The 24528-nt window shown below is 49.4% G+C and overlaps 1 protein-coding gene across 1 annotated transcript in view; it reads left to right on the top strand.

Annotated features, from left to right (window-relative positions):
• Positions 1-287: 287 nt before the first annotated feature.
• Positions 288-24528, top strand: part of NKAIN4 (sodium/potassium transporting ATPase interacting 4) — a 128048-nt gene continuing 103807 nt past the window's right edge. Inside the window, exons 1-3 of the mRNA XM_084851695.1 lie at positions 288-413; positions 567-627; positions 815-1044. Of these exons, the coding sequence (XP_084707821.1) occupies positions 288-413; positions 567-627; positions 815-1044 (417 nt within the window). The remainder of the gene's footprint in view (positions 414-566; positions 628-814; positions 1045-24528) is intronic.

Here is a 24528-nt window from a genome sequence, read left to right as displayed (position 1 = left end):
GGGCTCACTACTCCTCCAGGAACGGTGAAGCAGCAAGGGTGAGTTGCGGCCCAGAAGCTGCCAATGCAACGGCCTCTGTAGACCTGCTCCTCACTTAGTGATCTGTTAGACGGCTCCTCTCCTCCTCAGCAGTAGGACTTCTAATGTCTGATGCCGTCGGACTCTGACCCCCGTGCCTGGCTTGGAAAGCTGGAACAGGACAGCTACTTGCTAGGGAACTGGGCACTCTCCTCACTGTTCAGATGAGCTGGAGTGAACCCGAATGATGTTTGTGTACAGGGGTGAGGATGGGGTCCTATATCAGTTCAGGGGCAGCGTCAGAGTTCAGCCTCATTCGGCCCTCGGAGAGACCTCATCCACGTAGGAGGCATGGGATCCTGGAGAAAACCCAGTGGGGGACTCTGATGAGCCTAGTGAGCTACCCATTGCTCCACGATGACCCCCACATTCCGATTCAACCCCTGACTCTCCCCCTTCAAGCTCCTGAAGCCCAGGAGCTGAGGGCAAAACAGACATAACTGTTGTAGGCCAGCAGCTATATCTTTTCTTTTCTTTTTCTATTCTAGAGCAGGGGAGGGAAACCACTTTTGGGTGGAGGGCCAGATTACCCCTCCCCGGACCAAGCCGGTGGGTCCAGATGACATCAAGGGGACCCCTGAAGCCCCTCCCCCTCCCATGAGGCCATCTACTCCCACCCTGCCCCCTTTTTAAAAAAATTCTCCATGCCTCTTTCTGCACAGAGAAATGGACTCAGCTGGGGCTTGCAGGAGCTGGTTCCTGCAAGCCCTGGCTAAGTGGGGCTGCTCTTTCCCAGGCCACTTGTGTCCCAAGGCTTTGATAGCAGGTGGGAAGGGCAGGGTGCAGGGCCCATGGAGGGTGCTTGTTGGGCCTGGCCCCAGCACCGCTGTGGGCCCTGTGGCTTTAGAGCCAGAACATGATTCAGACTTAGAGCAGGATAACTGGGAACAAGCCCAGTTATGGGAACCTCGGGGCCTGGGGGCCCAGCTCTGCCTAGTTCCTCATCCGATTGCAGGCCAAAGGAGGGTGATAGCCTCTATCAGCCACAGTTATGGCTGATAGAGGCTATCACCCTCCTGCGAGATATGGCTTTGAACGAGGCCTCGGATTTATAGCCTGGAACTGTGAGAACTGTGCCGGAGGAAGTCTCCGCAGGGGAGGGGGCTCAGGGGTGTCACCCCAGGTTATGACGCCAACTGAAAAGGGAGGAACAGAGATGCCCCCTCAGTCAGCGATCATTTGCAGGCCAGATTCTCCTGTCAGGAGAGATCGTCGGAAGGGGAGCTCCAGCAGCCCTCCCCTTGTATTTAAGCTGGCGCACAGGCTGGAGAGCTTTTGCTGAGAACAACGTCTTAAATACTTGGAATCCTTTCTTGCCTGGACTCTTGAGCTCTCACCTGTGAATCTTGAGCTCTCGTCTGCCTTGAATCTTATATCGTTAAGACTCTGACATGCAGCATATTGCTGGGACTGCGAGTCTGTATGAATTCTGGCCTTCGGACTGTCTCTTGATATGACTGCTGTTGTTGCGGTTATTGCTGTTGTTGTTGCTGCTGGTTTTACTGTCAGCTTTTACTGTTGCTTTTATTGCTATTTGATTATGTTTATTTTTTTATCATTTTTAGTATTTTAATTGTTTTTAAGTATTTTATTGCCGTGAGCCGCCTTGGGAGGGCTTCTGCCCTGAAGGACTGCCAAGAATTTTTAAAAATAAATAAATAAAGTAAGTGCTGATAAAGTAAGTAATAAATAAAGTAAGTAATCTGCCGAGGCAATTTGATTTATTAGGGGTTCTAAACACTGGAACCTCTGCCACAGGCTCTGGAAAGCTGATCTGTGTAACCTGATCTGCTGCAATAAAGAGCTTTGTCGTAATCTGTGATCTGTGTCAATTTGCCAGAGAGTGTCAGAAAGCTGAGCCCAACAGTGCGCAATCCACCGCAGGACAGGTTGGGCCTCAGCATGGGCTGGATTAGGGCTAGAGGTTGCCCTCCCCTGTTCTAGAATAGACGCAGGGCCCCTGACCTAGATCTTAAAAGCCCCTCTAGTCCACACACTAGGGTTCCAATCCCGATCAGGGGCTCTGAGTCTACTCTAGAGTAAAAATGAAAAGAAAGAAAAAAGACATAGCCACACATTTAAAGTAATGTCTGTTTGGGCCCATAGTGTGGTTCCCTGAGATGGTGATGGACCAGTGGGAGATCCAGAGGCAGTTAGGAGTGAAATCATAGAAATCAGAGAAGGGGCCTACAAGACCATTGAGTCCAACCCCCTGCTCAGTGCAGGAAGCCTGATTCACAGGCGGTTTCCCATCCAAGCACTAACCAGGGCTGACCCTGCTTAGCTTCTGAGATCAGACGAGATCAGGTGCATGTCTAGCTGCCATTTTTCACCATTGCGGTCTACTTGGGAGGGTTTATTCAATTTTCCAAGCACTGTACTAAAATTAAAAAATAAGATCGTTGGGGTGTGAAGGTTTGAACCCTACAGAGGCAAGGAAAAGAAAACATTCAGGCCTAGAGGGCTGGGGGGAGGGGGGTGTTAGGAGGGGGTAACCCTGAGAGAAGTAATTTAATTTCCCTGGTTGGTTTCATTTTCCTGAGTTAGCTTTCATTTCTCCAGGTTTGAAATGGGACTTTCAGTTTGGGGGAAGAAGGGGATATAAAGGGAGAGGGAGAGAAAGAGGAAGACCAGAGAGAGAGGAAGACCAGAGCAGGAAGAGAGAGCAGGAAGAAGCAGCCTGGAGAAGTCTAAGTGAAGATAGGGTAGGGGAACTTGTGTTTTTGCAACTTTTATTTTCTCTTAATGCCTCTTGTATCACTTAGCTCTATACTGTAAATACCTTTAGTTGTAATACGCTTGCCTTAATTTACCAGTAAACTGTTGTGGTTAACACCCAGGTGTCTGAAGTGCCAATCACCCCACGTCTACAGCCTAAACCCCACCTTACTGGGAAGGGGAAGTTCAAAAGAAGGAAGGTGGGACTCTTAAGGAGGCAAGAGATCCTTAAGGAGTTGCTCAAGGGGTCCAGGTCATAAGGGGAACTCTGACATGGGGACAACAGGCTCACACTCTAATAGATAAGTTAGATAAGGAGGGAGGAGGGGATGGCAGACCTCAGAGCAGCTTCATCTTCACTGGCCAATGGATGGGGACAGGCTGGTCTTGTCAAAGGCTCCTTGGAGGCCTCTCTCAGTCTAATCCAGTAGCCAAGTCCAGACACAGACAAAGGGATTCTTTTCAAAGCTTTATTCCTCTTTTACAACTTAACAACTCTACTGTTAGCAACTAGATATGAGCAGCAGAGTACCTATGCCCTAAGTTGGAACAGTTGATCCCCGTTTGAAGGAGAATCACTGGCAGACCCTGAACTTATGGGCTAGGGAGAGTCCCTCCCCTTTTCCCTTGGATCCTCTGGGCGCAACCGTTGTTTGCGTGCCAACCGGGCACTACGCCTCCTTTCCGCGCCCTCCATTTGGCGCTGCTCCCTGCGTCGGTGTCGCACATCCAGCAAGTCTGCTTCCTGCACTCTGTCACTCCTGGGACTGCTATCTATGCTAGGAATGCCGGTGGGAGGAATCTCTGCCAGCTGTTGGCCCTGGGAAGGATGAGTGCGCTCCTCTCCCAGGAGCGGCTCCTCTTCCTCAGAATCAGAACTACTCTGGGATTCTATGGGCTCAGCGTCCACCCTGGCAGGTCTCCCCTTTGCCCTGATGTGGTCCCTGGGGGGCAGGGGGGCAGCCCCTCAATGAACCTAGTGGCGGAGGCCAACGTGTGTCTCCAGCCTATTCAGCAGCCCCAGGGCAGTTGGAGCAGAATGTTCTTTCTGGCAGGGAGCGCAGAGGCAAGCTCCCTGCAACCCAATCCTGTCTATTCTGACTGTTGATACCTCTCCAGAATGTTGGGCAGGGATCGTTCTCAATACCACTGCCTGCCCTTGTTTAACTGGAGGAAGCGGGGATTGAAGTGGTGACTTTCTTCATGCAAAGCACGTGGGCAGTGAGTTAGGGTCCTCCCCCCAGTCCATCAATCAGCTAAGTCCATGTGGATACATGCATGTTGCAGAACCCAAGCTACCCGCGGCAGCGTGTACGCATGTCTGGATCTGGGCCATTTCAGGAACATGAATCGGGGCGTTCAGGGCTGCACCAAAATAGCACTTGGCTGTGACTTGTGTGACTAGCAGCCAGAGGGAAAAGGCGTGGCAATAGAATATGGCCTCTTGGCAAGTGTCTGCAACAAGCAAGTGATTGTGCGTTTCCCAGCGGGTCTATAATGCCCCTTTTGTTTCATTTCCTAGATGACCGTGATGCTAGAAGTAGCAGGTTCTGCTCTGTCGCCAAATATACGTTTGCAAGTCTGTGAACTGGGATGGAGCAAATACTTGAATGGGGTGTTTTGAAAAAAGACAACAGACCGATAGATCTCCGCGTTAGCGTTCATTTGCGTGATTAGCTTGCTGATCACATGGTGACATTTCTGTTAGGGGTGTGTGTGTGGGGGGTAGCGTTCTCCAACCTGGGGCTCTTCAGATGTGTTGGACTACAATTCCCATCATTCCCAAACATGTGAAGGGAGAACGTGGGTTGCCCTAGCTCCCAGCAGTGCAGGCAGGGACAAACCATTGCCGAGGTAGGCTGATACCAGGCTGCTACCTTGACGTCCACCTCAGCCTGCACCAGGGGACTCTGACCTTACAGGACCCTCTAGGGCTTAAGAAATAAGGGTCCAAACTGACACCCACTATCTTGAAGCCCGAAATTTTAAGCAGTAGCAATAATCCAGCAGAAGGCTCTTGGGTTTAGTAGCAGGGCTTACTTGGAAGGAATCATAGAATAGTAGGGTTGGAAGGGGCCTACAAGGCCATTGAGTCCAACCCCCTGTTCAATGCAGGAATCCAATCCAGAGCATCCCTGACAGGTGGCTGTCCAGCCTCGTCTTGAATCCCTCCAGTGTGGGAGAGCCCACCACCTCCCTGGGTCATTGGTTCCATTGTCGTATTGCTGTCACAGTCAGGAAGTTTTTCCTGATGTTCAGCCGGAATCTGGCTTCCTGGAACTTGAGCCCATGATTCCATGTCCTGCACTCTGGCATGATGGAGAAGAGATCCTGGCCTTCCTCTCTGTGACAACCTTTCAAGTACTTGAAGAGCGCTATCATATCTCCCCTCAGTCTTCTCTTCTCGAGGCTAAACATGCCCAGTTATTTCAGTCTCTCTTCATAGGGCTTTGTTTCCAGTCCCCTGATCATCTTTGTTGGGTAAGCACTGGGTAAACACTGGAACTCCTGAAACTTTGGAAGCATGCACAACCCTTGGAATAAGGTTAGGTTTATTTACAATGCGGAGGGGGGGGGGGATAAAAGGCATACAAGAACCAGATGGGAGTTGCAGTCCAATGTATACCGGGTTGGGGAAGGCTGGTGTATGTTGACCAGGTGTTCTGCAACACGTGTGGTGATGGTGATTTACCAGGGTCTCTTCCGGTGGCGGCTGATGACACCGATATCGGTGGGACGGTAAATCTGCTCTGGGTTTCAGTCAGAACCAGTCAGAACTCTAAAGGAGCTATCACAACTTGGATAGTTCCTTTAGAGTTCTGCTTGGTTCTGACTGGAACCTGGAGCAGATTCACAGCCCCACTTACACTGGAGCCATCAGCATCCACTGGTCTCTTCCATAAACAACCGCTCACACAAGTGGTACCCTGACTCACACGATTGGTCCATGGCTTAGTGGTACAGCGCATACTTTCTTCCTATTACTTTGTGAGGTGTACTGGGTCGCGGTTTGTTTCTGGGCTCAATTCAAAGTGCCGGTCATGTGGGGCCCAGGAATCCACTGGAGTGTTAATGCTGTGAACCATGTATATCACAGAAACACCATAAGACTCCAGTGACCTCCTTCGAAGGAAACTGACCCCTGGGTAAGCACTGGAACTCCTGAAACTAGGGATGTACGAAAGTCACTTACCTTTCCACGGATTATGTTGATGGGGGGGGGGCTTTCTGTCCCTCCCCCCGGAATCCTCGACAAGGGGGGAAGCGATCCATTCCTCCCCCTCGGAATCCTCCACGGCCAGCTGTGCTCCGCAGCAGCTCCGCGGAGCGGCCGGCCAGGCCCAGCCAGGCCAGAGCCATCCGCAGCCGGATTTCCGGCTGCGGGGGGCTCTGGGAAAAACAACAACAACAACCCTCGTACGCAAATGGCGGTGGCTACGGCCGCCGCCATTTGTGTTCCTTATTTTTGGCCGTCTTAATCTACGTAAATATTTACATAGACTATGATGGCGAAAATAAAGGGGAACGCAAATAGCGTAGAGGGCGCTATTTGCGTCCCTTTTTGATTCACCGTTTTAGCCTACATAAATATTTACGTACGCCATTTGCGTACGCGGGTTGTTGTTGTTGTTTTTAAACCCAGCCATGATAGGCTACGTAAATCTTTACGTAGCCTATCACGTCGTGTTTTTTTAAAAAACCCAGCCATGATAGGCTGCGTAAAACTTTACATAGCCTATCACATCGTTTTTTGTTTTTTTTAAACCCAGCCATGATAGGCTACGTAAATCTTTATGTAGCCTATCATGTCGGGGTTTTTGGTTTTTTTTTACAAGACTGCAAATGGCGGTGGCAGCAGCCGGTCGGAAGACCAGCCCCCGCCGTCGCCACCGCCGGAGCCGCCGCTGCCCGGAAGATCCACCCCAGGTGAGTCTCATCCCGGGGGGGATCCGTGGGGGGGCAGGGGGGGCAGGCCGTTCCGTCACGGAGTTCGGGGGGCCGAATGCACTGGCATTCGGCCTCACCGAGATCCGTGGCGGAATTCTCTGCCATCCCTACCTGAAACATCTCACTGCTTGGAGGTGAGGCGCACGTGTGTAACAGGATCATATGTTTACCCCATCTGTCATTATTTACAGAAGAGAGGTGGAAACCCAACACAGAAACTGACTTGGGAAGTTGACTTTCAGGACTTAAATTCAGGTTGCAAAGGTTTTCCAAGCCATGGAATCTTGTGTAAGTTTGCCTCTTCACTCTTATACTGCTCGCCCAAGTTGGCTGTTTCTATGAGCAGGGCTGCTTTGGTTTCTTTTTGCAACAGCCAGCCGCCAGTGTGTCTTCTGAACCAGCTCTCAGTTCTCAAGATGCCGAACACAATTTGTCGCAATCCTCTTATTGGATGGGCACCTCTTATGTGGCATCATCAGTGCTGAACTAAATGTGCCAGATGAGATGTGCTGGGCATTAAGTCTGCCTGGAAGTCTGACGCCTGCCTGCAAAAGAAGCCCTTTTTGCTAATGAATAACACAGGGGCAGGCAAACGATAGATCAGGACCTCGTTTATAGGATAGATATAATATGATATAATACGATAGATATCAGGATAGATCTCGATGATTTGCAGTACATCAGCAGGGTTGTCTGACTTCTACTTGTTTAATGGAAACAAAATCCCTCCCCCCAAAAAAACATTGGGCTGCTGAAATGAAGAAAGCTTGTGGGGGACCAGGAGCGGGGTGGTGGTGGTGGTGGTGAAAAGACAGTGAGCTCAGTTTTTGATACCGAAAACAGATTCCTGGGCTGAGCATGTGCTTAGAGGAAACCTAGTTCTTAATTTTTAATCAGGGATGCAGAACCTCTTCCAGACCGAGAGCTGAATTCCATTTCAGAGAAGCTCCAATGGTGGGCAGCGCTGAAAATAAAAGGGGAGGCCCCCCAAATACCAGCCTACTGTAGTTTAAAGCCTGAGGAGAGATATTTCAGTGTTTTAGAAAGGGGAAAAAGTGCACCGAAGACAAGAAACCACCTAATGATTGGTGGTTGGGGGAAAGGAGGTGGGGTCAAGGGAACCCTGGAGGACTGGATTGGGACCCCAGGCAGGCCAGATTTGGTCTCCAGGCCTTAGGTTTTGCACCCCTGGTTGGTTGGTTGGTTGGATGGTTATTTATTTATTTATTTATTTATATCCCACTTTATTTCCTCTTGCAAGGAACCCAAAGGCAGCTTCCATAATCCTCCCCCTCTCCATTTTATCCTCACAACAACAACCCTGTGAGGTGGGTTGGGCTGAGAGTCTGTGACTGGCCCAAAGTCACCCAGTGAGCTTCCATGGCCGAGTGGGGACTAGAACCCGGATCTTCCGACTCCCAGTCCAACACTCTCACGGCTACACCACACTGGCTCTGTTTTAAATGTATGCCCACCTTGTCCATCCCCAGAAATTGCTCATCTTTGGAATATATCTGTCTGGAGAACTAAAAAGATACAATTAAAATCTAATTATTTATAGAGAAATAATAGAAATATAAAAAAGAGTTAGGTGCGCTATGTCGCACCTGGCTCCAGTGGGTGAACCTCAGGATTCTAGTTAAAAACCCAAAATAGATCCTGCAAGCCTAAAGTCTGCCCATCTCTGAAATATTGCATAGCTCAGTCTTCCCCAACCTGGTGCCCTCCAGATGTGTTGGAGTACAGCTTCCATCATCCCCAGCCAACATGGCCATTGGGAGTTATGGGAGTTGCAGTCCAACACCCCTGGAAAGCTTCAGGCTGGGGAAAGATGGCATAAGTAGAGACTGGTTATTGTTGTTTATTCGTTCAGTCGCTTCCGACTCTTCATGACTTCATGGACCAGCCCATGCCAGAGCTTCCTGTCAGCTGTCGCCACCCGCAGCTCCCCCAAGGTCGAGTCCATCACCTCCAGAATATTATCCATCCATCTTGCCCTCGGTCGGCCCCTCTTCCTTTTGCCTTCCACTTTCCCTAGCATCAGCATCTTCTCCAGGGTATCCTGTCTTCTCATGATGTGGCCAAAGTACTTCAATTTTGCCTTTAATATCATTCCCTCAAGTGAGCAGTCTGGCTTTATTTCCTGGTGTATGGACTGGTTTGATCTTCTTGCAGTCCAAGGCACTCTCAGAATTTTCCTCCAACACCAGAGACTGGTTATAGTCCTGCAATTATGGAAGGAGGAACTTTGTATGCACCCAGACGCATTTTCTTGCTTATTAGAATTTCAAATATTGTAGAGCTGAGGACTGGAATTCAGAACAGGTTTTCGGGAGAGAGAACCTGGCTTACAATTAAGCCCTGATTATCTTTTTTTTTACAAGGTCCCTCTGATACAATGTTGTCCCCCTGCCCTCTGGTAAAGAGGTTGAGTCTCTTCTGAATAAAACATAAAAGTAGCTGATTTGAAGGGGGACAGTTAGCGGGGACAGCAGAGGTGCGTAGAGGGGAACCCAGGCATGACACAAGGGACCGCTGTGAGCAGGAACGTGATTGGAGTGTTGCTTGGCTGGAGACCAGAAAAGCGAACCGAACAATGGACTCGGCAGTCGAGTGCGCTTTTGAGAGAGCAGGGGAAACTGAAACAAACTGCCTAGGATGACAGGGGAGATGAATGAAACTCTTCATCGAATAAGCAGTACTTAAGCAATGCTGCATGAATATTAGTAGCTACGCTGCCTAACCACACTGCTCTCTCCACTTCTCTAATGGGCTAACTACATGATATGCACTATTGTTTGGAACAGTGTCCTGGAGTCTTTTTTTATTATTATTAAGATGCTTCAGGAAGGCAGGATTTAAAGCACAGAAAAAAGGAACATAGGAAGATGCCTTATACTGAGTCGGAGCATAGCTCGATAGCCCAGTATTGCCCACACCAGGCTTTTGCAGCCTGCAACGGCCCTGCTTGCTGGGGATAATGGGAGCTGTAGTCCAACGCCAAGTTATGGAAGGCTGCTTTAGTGTGTATTGAGTGACGTTGTTTCCAGTTCGAGTGCCATTAAAAACTCCTGTTAGCCGTTGGTGGGATTCCGCCTGGTGCTGCCTGCCTCCCTCGATTGCTGCAGCCCCTCAGGACTGCCCTGGTCCCACCTCAGTTCTCTCCAGGCTGCTCACAGGATCCTTCTGGGTTTGCTAGGGGATTTTTTTTCCGGTTCCCCTCTGTGGAAAGGTGTGTGTGAGAGAGGTCCTTGAGAGGTCCCCTCCCAGCATCCCTTCTTGAGGGATGCTGGGAATTCAGCCTAGACTGTTACCACCCGGTCCTACCCCAAAGGAGGGAACTGCAGGGACTCAGACCAGCTAACCAGCCAAGGAAGTCTCTTTGCACAGGGACGCCAGAGCAGGTCACTTGATGCCGGGTCAACTCCAGAGTCCTGAGGGCCCCTGGGCAAGAAACCCCCAATGAGCGCCTTCTCACAGTGAGTGAGGCCTGGCCCAACATAATTGGTTGTCTGAAGTGAGCCACCGCTGCCCCCCCCCTCTTCGCTCACTCATTCGCTCACGCGGCCTACCTGCTTGGCTAGCCAGTCAGCTGGCAGGCTGCTCCCACATTTGCTCAGCCAGCCAGCCTGGCAGCCCACTTGCTCCAGCCTGCCTGGCTACTCCTGCCTTGTGCCCCAGCCAGGAGGGCTCCTGTGAGAGGTCAGCTGACCTCTTGTGGGAGCCCCGTGGCTGGGGCACAAGGCGGGATTATCTGGGCAGGCAGGAGCAAGTGGCCGGGCCGGCCAGCCGGCTGGCTAAGCAAGCAAGGGAGTGCCTAGCTGGCCAGCCAAGGGGGTAGGGTGGGCAGACAGGCAGCCATGGCTACGGCTGCCCACAGGGACCAAAAGTGGTGGCTGGCAGTGCTCCCAGCAGGTTGCTCGAGAGAGCCCTGCCAGTTGGTCTCTTGCCGCAGCAAGTGCCACAGCAGGAGAATGGCTGGTGGAGCTCTCCAGAGCGCCTGCTGGAAGTGGTGGGGAGGCAGTGGTAGGCCCTTCTGGCAGGGCCAGTGAGGGGAGAGCGCTGCATTTCACTGCTCTCCCCACTCCGCCACCTGATGTGGGCGCATCATCCTGGGTAATGGTGGGGCCGGCCCTGCAGTGAGTCTATCTTCCCACTGCCATGGTCTCCACCTGCTGTTGTTCCTCATCCTCTCTCTCATTGCTGCCCCTTGCTTGCTCGACAGACAGACAGCCTTCTTAGCACCACCATTGTCTGGGCCAGGGCAAGAGGCAGGTGAACAAGCAGGCGAAGAGGAGGAGCAAGAACAGGGGCTTCTTTCCACAGGGCCCCTGATGGGGTGTGGCCCCTTGGCAGGTGCCCAGCCATGCCTACCCTTGATGCTGGTCCTGACGTGATGCTTCCTGGCCCTCATAAAAGCCTCCAGGTTGGGCTTCTTCACTGGGCTCAGCAATTAGGAGACTTGCTGTTGTGCCAGCTACTGAGGGCTTGTGTCCTTCTCCTCCTCTGCCTTCGCCTCAGTCGCTGCCTCTTTATTCATCCCTCCCTCTGGCCTGGGAGGGATGAGCAATTGAACCATGCTGGCTGCGAGGAGGAGCTTCAGCATGACTTGTAACTGCCATCACCTGCTGTGTCTCCAGCTGTTTGTTTGTTTGTTCATTACATTTATATCCTGCCTTTTTTTCCTCCTCAAGGAACCCAAGGCGGCTTACGCAACCCTCCTCCTCCATTTTATCCTCACAACAACCACCCTGTGAGTTGGGTTGGGCTGAGAGTCTGTGACATGGCCGAGTGGAGACTAGAACCTGGATCTCCCGGCTCCCAGTCCAGCACTCTCACCACTACACCACGCCGGCTCTCTGTTTCCTTGGCAAGTGAATAGCCAGCAGCAGCGGTGGTGTTGCGGAGGAGGAAGGCCCACACTTGAGGGCATGTTGCCTCAGGGCCCACCAGAACCTGGAGCTGGCCCTGACTTTTTCCTCCCCCCCCCCCCCGCCCCGTCTATAGTCCTGGCCCTCCCAAAACCTAACCAGGTTTTGAGGAAGAACATCACACAGTAACGAGACAGGCAAATGGTTCTGGCCACGGACCGCTGGCTAGAGGAGAGAGGACTGACATGTGAGACAGCAAGGCCAGAGAGAAGCACGTGGCAATCCTCGAGTGGGGAGGCATATGAACTCCAAGTGTCTCTGCCAAGGGGGTGGAGACGAAGGAGTCAGATGCGGGTGAACTCTCTCTTCACAGTCACCCATGACTTCCTAAAGTAAAAGAAAGCCAGTTTCTCCTGGCCCCGCACCCTAAGTCACACACCCTTCCCCATCCCTTGAGAAAATAAACATCGCTTCACTGGTCACTGAGGTGTTGCCTGTTCTGTTTGCTAGCGAAAACAGAATCTGGGCCTGCGTGAAGTATCTGACATACATTCATTTCTACAAATAACAGGAGCCTTACTTCTTCCACTCACACTCAAAAAGACGCCAGCAAGCATTTGTTACAAAATCAACAGAATCTCAATTCAAAAAGGCCAAGTTTTTATTTTCTCCTCTGTGCTCCCTGCACCCCAAATTAGATCCCAATGGTCTTCCTTGAAAAGAGCAAAACTTGTCTGGGAATATCTAGAGGCAGACTGTCCCAAATATCTTAAATTGTGTCTGGAATGAATCTTCGTTCATCATCTTGGGGTAGGGCACATGGATCATTCATTTGGCAATCAGAGAAACACTGGGAATTCCCGCTGTTATGATTTTCCAGCTACCTTCTGTGATCATGAGGGCTAGCAATTTATGTTTTTAAAATATCTGGCTGTTGTGCAGCACAATCTTGTACATGTTGAACCAGAAGTAAGTCCTGCTGCATTTGATATAACTTACTCCCAGAAAAGTGTGCCTAAGTCTGCAACCCAAGGCTTGGATTTTCAATAGTCTAAAAAGAACTCGGAGAAGCGCAACATAGACTAGGGGACAACATGTTGTTGGTTGGCGCTCTTTCTCTTTAGGATACATTGGCCACAGAAGGAGAACTACATGTTATGCTTGACACAGGGCTGCTGTGGAAAAGGGCATCTCTGTGTCAAATCCTTCTGTGCTCTTCTGTAACATGAAGAGTCATTTACCCTGTCCTATGACATTATCTCATCACATGTCTCTCCACCAGTAGCATGTGGTTATGTGGAGCAGAGGGAGGAGGAAATGGCAGTGGAGGCTCGTGGCTCCGATGTCAGTGAGGTGGTGGATCTGCTGTGGGTTTCAGTCAGAACTCTAAAGGAGCTATCTAAGGAGCTCCGATAGCTCCTTTGGAGTTCTGACTGGTTCTCACTGAAACCCAGAGTGGATTCACCACCCCACGGACATCGGCGCTACCAGCCTCCACTGGGAAATGGTCAACATGATGATGTCACAACATGGAGCAAGGGATCCTATATATAATAGGGCAGGGATGGGCAGAAGGTTGATCATGATCCAGTGGTGATTTGTAGAAGATTGTCAAGAGTTTCTGACTTCCCATTGTCTCACAGTAGCAACAACTAAAAAGCATTTTCTGCCCCCTTCCAAACAATTGGTTGCTGAAAAAGTATGGTTGGGAGAAAACCAGGAGTTGAACTTTGTGTGAAAGGTCTTAAGGGTTTGGTTTTGGTACTGATCACAAATTCCTGGGCTCCTTTTACTGGTAAACTATGATCTCCCTTTGCACATCGCCTGCAACTCTTGCCACTACCACCACATCCAATCTGGTCCTCAGAAAAAGAGCTCTGGTAGGTGGTCAGGGGTTGTGGGGCTCGTGGGCAGGTGGTCTAGTGGGGACAGAGAAGACCTGGCTCAATTTAGGCTACCTCCAGTTTCTGTCTCTGGCAGGGCTGGTCCGACCATTAGGCAGACTGGGGTGGCTGCCTCAGGAAGGTGATTTTGGGTGTCATGAAATTGTTTGTTATTGGATTTGTTTGCTATTGAATTTGTTTGAATTTGCTGCTATTTGATCAATAACAGGGTCAAGATGGTCTGAACATTTAGTACTAAGTCTGGCCCGCTCGCACTGGCTGCCTGTATGTTTCTGAGCCTGAGTCAAGGTGCTGGTTTTGACCTATAAAGGGTTACACAGCTTGGAACCACAATTCCTAATGGAGCACCTCTCCTGGCATGAACCAACCCATACAAAATGTTCAGCATCTAAGACCCTCCTCCAGGTGCCTCCTCCAAGGGAGGCTCGGAAGGTGGCAACAAGGGAGAGGGCCTTCTTGGTAGCGGCCCCCCAATTTTGGAATGTTCTCCCTGAAGAGGCCCGCCTGGTGCCAACACTGTTATCTTTTGGGCGCCAGGTTAAAACTGCCCTCTTCTCTCAGGCATTTGGCACCACATAATGAGTTTTTAATCAGGTCTTGGATTGTCTTTGGTTGATTGTTTAAAAATTATTTTTAGATATATGTGGTCTCTGTGTGTACTATATATTTTATGTGAATGGTTTTGCACTTTGTATAATGTATTTTAATGGTTTTTAATTTTTTGTGAGCCACCCACAATGCTTTGGCTGTGGGGTGGTATAGAAATATAATAAATGAATGAATGAATTGTATTTTTACTCTCAGGTGGTGTCTGAGTCCCCTGCCACCAGCATCCCCTCTGTTATCTCCAATTTCAGACTGGAGATAACAGCGGGGATTCCTTGGGAAGGGAGGGGGCAATTCCTCCGTAGGGTAGGGCTTGGAGGTTAAGTGTTGTTGTAACATGTGCTGTCCATAAAACACATATGAGCCTCTCTCTCTAGGTTTGTCTGCATGTCTGCATGTTACTGATGCAGGATTGAAGAGCACTGTTCCATAACTGAATTTTCATTCTAGATAGTAGTTGTTTGCTTGCAAAAGGTTGCAGGTTCAATCCCTGGCATGTCCAGCTGGGACTGGGAAACAAACGTCTGCCTGAAATCCTGGAGAGCTGCAGCCAGTCAATGTTGACACTACTGAGCTAGATCGTCAGGCCTGAGAACACAAAAGGCCCTTTTGGGCTAAACTACATGTTAGAAGAAACTTATAATACAGCACCTCCAGGGGCAAATAGTACCTGTGGGTGGGGGAGGATTTTCATCAGGAAACGGTGCAGGATCCCAGTCCAAAGCACATTCCAGATTGGGGGCCCATAGCTGTTTTTTCTCCTCAAAATTAAAGCAGCCTGTTATTAGCTCGTTTTTGAAAAAGCAGATCCCAAGGGGGAGACTTTGTGTGTTTGGCTGAATTATCCGGGCTCTGCGATCGCAAGATCCGGGCTCCACGATCGCATTGTGGATTCTTTGTGCTTTCGGTGATTTGTGTGAAGAATCCCCCTTTGGACCTTCAGCCTCAGTGTTCAACAGTGGAGGCTGGTGGCTCCAATGTCAGTGGGTGGTAAATCTGCTCTGCGTTTCTGTCAGAACCAGTCAGAACCCTAAAGTAGCTATCCAGGGTGCTCCAATGTCAGTGGAGTGGTGAATCCACTCTGGGTTTCAGTCAGAACCAGTCAGAACTCTAAAGAGCATCTGGGTTAAAATAAATGGAGCAAAGAATAAAAGGAACATAGTGGTCGGAGTCTACTAACGGCCTCCCAATCAAGGAGAAGACGAGGATGAAACTTTTGAAAAGCAAATAGCCAATGTTTCAAGGAAGCATGATGTAGTAGTGATGGGGGACTTCAATTTCCCCGATATTTGTTGGGAGACAAATTCTGCACATCATGGCCCCTCCAGGAAATTCCTGACTTGCGTGGTGGATCACTTCCTCCTACAGAAAGTAGAGGAAGGAAATAGAGGATCGGCTTTCTGTGACTTGATCTTAACCAACAGAGATGACTTAGTGGGTAAAGTAGCAGTTACAGGAACTCTGGGGGAAAGCGACCATGTTATACTCGAGTTCTTCGTTCTAAAGGAAGCAAAAGCCGAATGTAGCCAAACCCGTACCCTGGATTTTAGGAAAGCTGATTTTAATAAACTCAGAACAATGATGAGTAAGGTCCCATGGCAAGCGACGCTAACGAGAAAAGGAGTCCAAGATGGGTGGGAGCTTTTAAAAAAGGAAATTCTCAAGGCACAATTACAAACAATTCCAACAAGAAGAAAAGGTGAAAGACTACAGAAGAAGCCAATGTGGCTTCATAAAAAGCTTAGAGATGACCTGAAAACAAAAAAGGACACATATAGGAAGTGGAAAGAAGGCCAAATAACAAAGGAAGAGTACAGGCAGGTAGTACAGAATTGCAGGGATGGCGTCAGGAAGGCTAAAGCTGAGAACGAGCTGTGGTTAGCAAGGGATGCCAAAAGCAACAAAAAAGGCTTTCTTCAGGTACATGCATAGTAAAAGACAGAGGAAAGAAATGGTGGTTCAGCTATTAAATAAGAACGGCAAAATGATAACAGAAGACAAAAAAAAGGCAGAAGTGCTCAATTCCTACTTTGGCTCAGTCTTCTCCCAAAAGAGGGTCTATGACCCCCCAGCAAAGGCGAAGTACAGGCTGAAGGAGCAGGATTGCAGCTTGAGATCGATAGGCATATGGTCAAGGAACACCTCATTACTTTGAATGAGTTCAAATCTCCAGGGCCAGATGAACTGCACCCTAGAGTAATGAACTGGCAGAAGAACTCTCAGAACCGCTGTCTATTATCTTTGAGCAATCATGGAGGATGAGTGAAGTGCCAGATGACTGGAGGAGGGCTAATGTTGTCCCTATCTTCAAAAAGGGTAAAAAGGAGGAACCTGGGAACTACAGACCAGTCAGTCTGACATCAATCCCTGGGAAAAGTCTGGAGCAGATGATAAAGCAATCCCTCTGTAAGCACCTTGAAAACAATGCAGTGATTACTCGAAGCCAACATGGATTTGTTAAGAACAAATCTTGCCAGACAAATCTGATATCATTTTTTGATCAGGTAACCTCCCTTGTGGACTGTGGGAATACTGTGGACATAATATAACTCGACTTCAGCAAAGCTTTCGACAGAGTGCCCCATGATATCCTGATGAGCAAACTAGCTCAAAGTGGGCTAGATGAAACAATGATCCGGTGGATCCACAGTTGGCTACAGAATCGGACTCAAAGAGTGCTTATCAATGGGACCTTCTCAAACTGGGGAGAAGTAACGAGTGGGGTACTGCAGGGCTCAGTCCTGGGCCCAGTGCTCTTCAACATTTTTATTAATGACTTGGAGGAGGAGGTGCAGGGAATGCTGATCAAATTTGCAGATGACACAAAATTGGGTGGGATAGCTAATACCTTGGAAGACAGAAACAAATTTCAAAGTGATCTGGATAGACTGGAGCGCTGCACAGAAAACAGCCAAATGAAATGTAATAGGGATAAATGCCAAGTTCTGCACCTAGGAAAAAGAAACCAAATGCACAGTTACAAGATGGGGGATACTTGGCTCAACAACACTACAAGCAAGAAGGATCTTGGAATTATGGTAGATCACAAGCTGAATATGAGCCAACAGTGTGATGTGGCTGCAAAAAAGGCAAATGCTATTGTGGGCTGCATTAATAGAAGTAGAGCTTCCAAATCCTGGGAAGTACTAGTTCCCCTCTACTCAGCACTGGTTAGGCCTCATCTGGAGTACTGTGTCCAGTTCTGGGCACCACACTTTAAGAAGGATGCAGACAAGCTGGAGAGAGTTCAGAGGAGGGCAACCAAGATGATCAGGGGACTGGAAACAAAGCCCTATGAAGAGGGACTGAAAGAACTGGGCATGTTTAGCCTTGAGAAGAGAAGACTGAGGGGAGATACGATCACGCTCTTCACGTACTTGAAAGGTTGTCACAGAGAGGAAGGCCAGGATCTCTTCTCGATCATCCCAGAATACAGGACACAGAATAATGGGCTCAAGTGACAGGAAGCCACATTTCGGCTGAACATCAGGAAAAACTTCCTGACTGTTAGAGCAATACGACAGTGGAAGCAATTACCTAGGGAGGTGGTGGGCTCTCCCACGCTGGAGGCATCCAAGATGAGGCTGGACAGCCATCTGTCAGGGATGCTCTGACTTGGATTCCTGCATTGACGGGGGGTTGGACTCGATGGTCTTGGACCCTTCTAACCCTACTATTCTATGATTCTATAAAGGAGCTGTCTACGGTGCTCTGATGTCAGTGGGGCGGGGAATCCACTCTGGGTTTCAGTCAGAACCAGTCAGAACTCTAAAGGAGCTATCCAAGGTGCTCTGATGTCAGTGGGGCGATGAATCCGCTCTGGGTTTCAGTCAGAACCAGTCAGAACTCTGCTGTGACTGGTTCTGACTGACACCCAGAGTCGATTCACCAGCTCACTGACATCAGAGGTACCAGCCTCCACTGGCATTCAACGGTTGGGGATGAGGAATTATGGGTGCGGGGCTAGCACCCCCACCCATGCCCCCCATTGTCTGAATTTGTGGAGGAAAATGTCTGAAAGGGGCTGTAATTTGGCCGTTAGGTTGCAAACTTAACTGGTAGTAGTAAGATTGAACATAGTGGGACTTCTGTCCAAGTAAATATCCACAGGAGTGCACGCTTAGCATCCTGTGTGGAAAACCACCCTGAACTCGTTTCAGGGAAGGGCAGAAAGGTTTATCATGACGATATCAGGGGGAGCAATCTCTCGTTGGGCTCCCTCCCCACCCCCACTTTGCTCAGCCAGTCTCTAATGAATTTCCTTCGTTTGCCTGACATCGGCTTGATTTGTAATGTAAATTACCAGGCCCGGCGTAGAGACAAGAGCTCTGCAGGGTTCTAATTACAGTTTTCATTAAAACTCCGTCTGTTTCCAACATCGGAGCGCTTCTGGGGCTGCCGCGGGAGCAAGAGGAAATTAAAGTGGCATCTCTGCTTAGCTGCAGAGGACAGAATGGGTCAACGAGGCCCAGCTGCTTGCGAGGAAGCAAACTGGAATCCATCTCTCTCCACCACCTCGTGGGCAAAGTTTAGGAGGAGAAAAATTAGTTTGCACTGAGTGATCTCATGCGCGCGCGCGCGCGCACACACACACACACACTGTCCTCATGCCCTAATGGTGCAGAGAGTAATCTCTGAGAGTGGCCTGGGTCGGTCGGTCTTTCTCTCTCTCTCTCTCTCTTTCTTTTTTAAATCTAGCAATCCATTCTTGACCTGATTATGGGGATTAGCCATTCCAGTTCTGCCTAAAACCTAGGAGGTTTTATTGCTCCCGTAAAGTAATTGACAGGGTTGCCAGCAAGCGTGCAGGGTGGAAACAGGGTGGATGGAGCTCTTCCCTTTCACAACTGATGGTTTGGCAAAAGACTGGAAATCTGTGGACCTTTCTGGGTGGGGGCGGGGGGGGGAATCCTCTGGACCACTTTGCGTGTTCCTCTCAACCGTGTGGTTCAAGCTGATCCCCGTAGCAGTTTTCTTTTCGCTGGGATCAGCTGTCATCAGTGGCTCTTCACACAGACCTGGGTTCAAATACCTCCTCTAGCTTTGCGTGTCCTAATCTTAAAAAGGCAGGAGGGTGTTGTCTGCTAGGGAGAAGCTACCTACTTTAAGCTGCAGAAGGAGAATCCATTTTAGAGAGCGCAAGGGGCCCCCTTCCGAGATATTCCATTTCCCCTTACTCCCAGTTTTCCCTCCCTCCTCCCTGCCGACAGACACTCAGTATTCAGGGGCTACTGAGAGTATTCAGTCCAAGGTGCCAAACATCACATTTTGGATAGTTCCTTTAGAGTTCTGACTGGTTCTGACTGAAGCCCAGAGCATTTCCACTGCCCCACTGACATCAAAGCACCTTGGATAGTTCCTTTAGAGTTCTGACTGGTTCTGGCTGAAACCTGGAGCAGATTCACTGGCCCACTGACATCGGAGCCAAGAGCCTCCACTAGTTCCACCCCACTCCCCTTCAGATGTTTTCTTTCTTTCTTTCTTTCTTTCTTTCTTTCTTTCTTTCTTTCTTTCTTCTCCTGTAAATCTTGGGGTCCAGGTTTTGCTGGTCCCTTGGGCAAGACACCTGTAATGGGCCCCATTGCTCCCTCCTGCCTCCTTGCCAGGCAGAGCACCACTGAGCAAGCAGGCAGTGACATCCGCACTCCTCCTTCACACCACCACCATTGCCAGGGTCAGAGCAAGGGACAGGTGAACAAGCCGATTGCAGTGGCGAAGAGGAGGAGCAGGTCTGCGGGCTCCAGTCACTGGGCCCTCTGCTAAGGTGTGGGCCTTCAACAGGTGCCCCAACCATGCCTACCCTTGATTCTGGCCCTGCTTTGTTTTCCCCAACCTCCCAATATACCTTCCTATTATGCAAAGATGTTTTTGGCTACGTAAGGAACAGGGCTCTGAGAATGTTTACTATTCTTATATAGGATTCCGGCTTTCCCTGCTGTTTCCCTCTGCCCTGGTCACGCCTCCTTAGTTTTAGGATGGTTGTTCCTTCTAGCTCATCATTTCTTCAAGGGACCTTTACCCTCACACTGGCTGACCTTGGACCAGCCACACAATCTCTCGATTCAGCCTACCTCACAGGATGGTTGTGAAGATAAAAAAGGACACCACCCTGAGCTCCTGAGAGCAAGAGTGGGATACAACTATGACTGGTAGATCGATCAGTAGGGAGTTTGTGGACCAGTGTGCGTGATGGTTAGGGTGCTGGACTAAGACTAGGGAAACCTGGGTTCAAAATGCCTGCTCAGCTATGAAGCTCACTATTAAGCCTTGAGCTAGTCACCATCTCTCAGCCTGTCCTACCTCATAGGGCTGTTGTGAGGGTAAAATGGGAAGTGCGGGTGAGAATGCTGCTTCCTGCCCTGATGTTTCCTAGAAGGCAGGTGGGATGCAAATGTGATGGGGAGAGACAGGAACATAGGGAGCTGCCTTATCAGACTGTGCTCCATCTAGCCCAGTATTGTCGACACTGACTGGCAGAAGCTCTCCAGGGTTTTAGGCAGGAGTTTTTCCAGCCCTACCTGGAGATGCCAGGGACCTTTTTCATGCAAGGCAGGTGCTCTACCACTGAGTTACGGCCCCTTCTGTAGTTTCCAGGGTATGGCCCCTGGCTTCCAGGCTCTGTAGTGAGGAGGAAAGAAAGAAGCTCTCAGGGGTGGGTGGGTGTTGGAGAGGAACCCAGGATGGGCAGCCACACAGGCCACCTCCCCTGGTAAATTGGACCAGAGGTGTTCCAGGAGGCCTCGCGGCATGCGTAGTCTAGATCTGCGAGGTGTTTTAATGTTGACGTGGGAACATGGGAAGCTTCTGTCGGTGGGAGTCTGAGGTTTTGCTCCAGAGGCAATTGTTTCTCGTGCTTTTAATTGTGATCGGAACCATGAACTGAGAGCACGTACTCTGCCCTTCTGCAAAGATGGGATGTGTTTGTGGGCACAGTATTGCTCCCCCAAAGAATCTGATAAAAAAGATATTGATACAAAAAGGAAAACATTAATACAAAAACAACAACTACCGCACACACACACAAACATACACACACACCCCAAGCCACAATGACAATCTTCCACCAAGGCACAGGTAAATTATAGTCTCCTTTAGGGATGCTGGAGAAACTTGAGATGGACTAAAATGAGCTCGGATTTCTAAGAATCCAACCTGTGGAATCCACTGCAGGCTGACTTCCTCAGGCCACATGGAGTCCATGGACTTCCGGATCTTTTTTTTTTTTACTTTCCCAACATTTACACATATTTATTTGTAGGAAAATACAGATGTTTCTGCTGAGACTGGTAAATATACGTGGCGTAAAGTTGAATGGAATGGGGGACAATACGCTAAATGTTGCAAACCCTCTTATGGAATTATTTTCGTATTTTTCCAATTAACGGGGGGGGGGAATTGAATCCATCTGTGAACAGACGATGGAACAAAAGGCGCCTGACAATCTGTGAAACACAGACGGAGTGGATTTTACACTGTTCGTACATCCCCAGTCTCCTTCAACAGGAATAGAAGCACTGAATGTAGGATGACATAAATATGGGATTCATCTGGTATGAGGACTAATAACTCATTCCAGGAGTGATGGATGTGTGGTGGGTGAGTCTGAGAGACACCATTGTTGATGTATTGAACAAAAATTCGAATCAAACTCTTTCAGTTTTTGAAAAGCTGAGGTGATGCATTAACTTTTCCAACAGGGCTTTGTGCCACTGTGTAGCCAAGTAGTGTTTAAGACAACCATTGAGCAAGGGGTGGCAGTGGCAGTGCAGAACTGTGGCTTTTGCATGGCTCTCTGCTGTGCTCCTCCCCCATGGTTTGCAGAATAAATTACACAGAATAAATGGTCATAAACACATTTCCTCAAATTGTAAGGTAGATTCAGTTTTCCAAATCTGGCTTCTCTTGACACATGGTAAAAAGGAATAAAATAGTTTCTGTACCTCCTAAATAATTCCTGCTACTGTGCATGTATATGCATGCTTAGTAGTCATGATCTTGATCACTACAAAGTGACCTTGATAGGCTGGAGCGCTGGGCAGAAAACAACAGAATGAAATTTAATAGGGATAAATGCCAAGTTCTGCACCTAGGAAAAAGAAACCAAATGCACAGCTACAAGATGGGGGGTACGTGGCTCAACAATACTACAAGCAAGAATTATCTTGGAATTGTTGTAGATCACAAGCTGAATATCAGCCAACAATGTGATGTGGCTGCAAAAAAGGCAAATGCTATTGTGGGCTGCATTAATAGAAGTAGAGGGTCCAAATCACATGAAGTACTAGTTCCCCTCTACTCAGCACTGGTTAGGCCTCATCTGGAGTACTGTGTCCAGTTCTGGGCACCACACTTTAAGAAGGATGCAGACAAGCTGGAGAGGGTTCAGAGGAGGGCAACGAAGATGATCAGGGGGCTGGAAACAAAGCCCTATGAGGAGAGAATGAAAGAAGTGGGCATGTTTAGCCTTGAGCAGAGAAGACTGAGGGGAGATATGATAGCACTCTTCAAGTACTTGAAAGGTTGTCACACACAGGAAGACATGATCTCTTCTCGATCATCCCAGAGCACGTTTTAGCCTACGTAAATATTTACGTAGGCTAAAACGGTGAATCAAAAAGGGACGCAAATAGCGCCTGCTACGCTATTTGCGTTCCCCTTTATTTTCGCTGTCATAGTCTACGTAAATATTTACGTAGATTAAGAGGGCAAAAATAAGGAACGCAAGGGGCGGCGGCCATAGCCACCGCCATTTGCGTATGCGGTTTGTTTTTGTTTTTTTACCGAGAGCCCGCCGCGGCCGGAAATCCGGCTGCGGACGGCTCTGGCCTGGCTGGGCCTGACTGGCTGCTCCGTGGAGCTGCCGCGGAGCACAGCCAGCCACGGAGGATTCCGGGGGGGAGGAACGGAGCGCCTCCCCCCCCCGGCGAGGATTCCGGAGGGAGGGATGGAATGCCTCCCCCCCCACCACCATCAACATAATCCGCGAAAGGTAAGTGACTTTCGTACATCCCTAGATGTGATGCCTAGGCCTGGTGTCAGCTCCAGGTTTTGGAGGGCCGTTGGGCAAGGCTCTCTCCATGTACCCCACCCTCAGCAAGTCTACCTTCTCACCATCATTATCACCAGCTACTATGACTCCCCCTCCTCTTTCTTGCCATTGCAACCTGCTTGCTTCTCAAGCAGGGAGCAGGGAGGCTGTGGCATCTACTGTTCCTCCTTCTCACCACCACTGTTGTCTGGGCCAGAGTGAAAGGCAGGTGAACAAGCAGGTGGCAATGATGAGCAGGAGGAGCAACCCCAGTGGGCCCCTGCTGGGGTGTGGGCCCTCAGCAGGTGCCCAGCCATGCCTACCCTTGACACCAGCCCTGCCTAGGCCCTACCCTCATTGTAGAGAGCCATGTGGGAACCCTGTTGGGAATGGCTTTATGGCAAGCCATTGTTTACTGCATTTAACATCTGAAGCTTAAAGGGAAGACAATAACGGCTTTCCTGGTGTGTGCCCATTAGGGGTGTTGGAAGAATCCATCCTATCTATCTATCTATCTATCTATCTATCTATTACATTTATATCCTGCCTTTTTTCCTCTTTAAGGAACCTGGGGTGGTGTACGTAATCCTCCTCCTCTCCATTTTATCCTCACAACAACAACCCTGTGAGGTATGTTGGGCTGAGAGGCAGTGACTGGCCCAAAGTCACCCAGTGAGCTTCCATGGCCAAGTGGGGACTAGAACCCAGATCTCCTGACTCCCAGTCCAACACTGTAGCCACTACACCACACTGGCTCCTGGGGGTGGAGCTTGCTAAACTTTCATCAGCTGAGCCCCCCGGACTTGGTCTCGCTTTCCTGTGAGCTGGCCCGACTTGATCTGCATCGGGTCAGGCCAGCTTGTAGATTTTGGGTTGGTTGCTTTTTAATGTAAATTGTGCAATTTGCACAAATTGCAGCTGCAGTCACAATTTGTGCAGATTATGCAATTTACACCCCAAATTTGTGCAAATTGTTATTTACATTAAAAAAAAAAAAAAGTTCCAGATTTTGGGAAGAATCCTGCAGCTTACCTCAGGGTTGCTGCAGAAATCTGGTGAGCCCCAGAAGAGCCAGATTTCCTGGTGGTGGATGTCCCTAGTGTCCATAAGTGTTTAGGAATGTATGCTGGAGAGTCACTGCTAGTCAGAATCAACAGTACTGGGCTAGATAGGCAAATAGTATGATGTGCAAATTAGGTAGATTCTGGTTAAGACGCTGAACTGCAGACTGGAAGGTCGGCAGGTCAGCAGTTCGAGACCCGAATGCTGCGTGAAGGAGTGAGCTCCCGTCTTCAGTCCTAGCTCCTGCCAACCTAGCAGTTCGAAAGCAAGAAATTGCAAGTAGATAAATAGGTACCGCCTCGGCGGGAAAAGT

This window comes from Heloderma suspectum, chromosome 4, assembly GCF_057233095.1.
Source record: "Heloderma suspectum isolate Gila_16-S chromosome 4, 16-S_ref, whole genome shotgun sequence".
NCBI lineage: Eukaryota > Metazoa > Chordata > Lepidosauria > Squamata > Helodermatidae > Heloderma > Heloderma suspectum.
The sequence above is the reverse complement of the archived record's forward strand: the minus strand, read 5'-3'. Positions and strand labels throughout refer to the sequence as shown.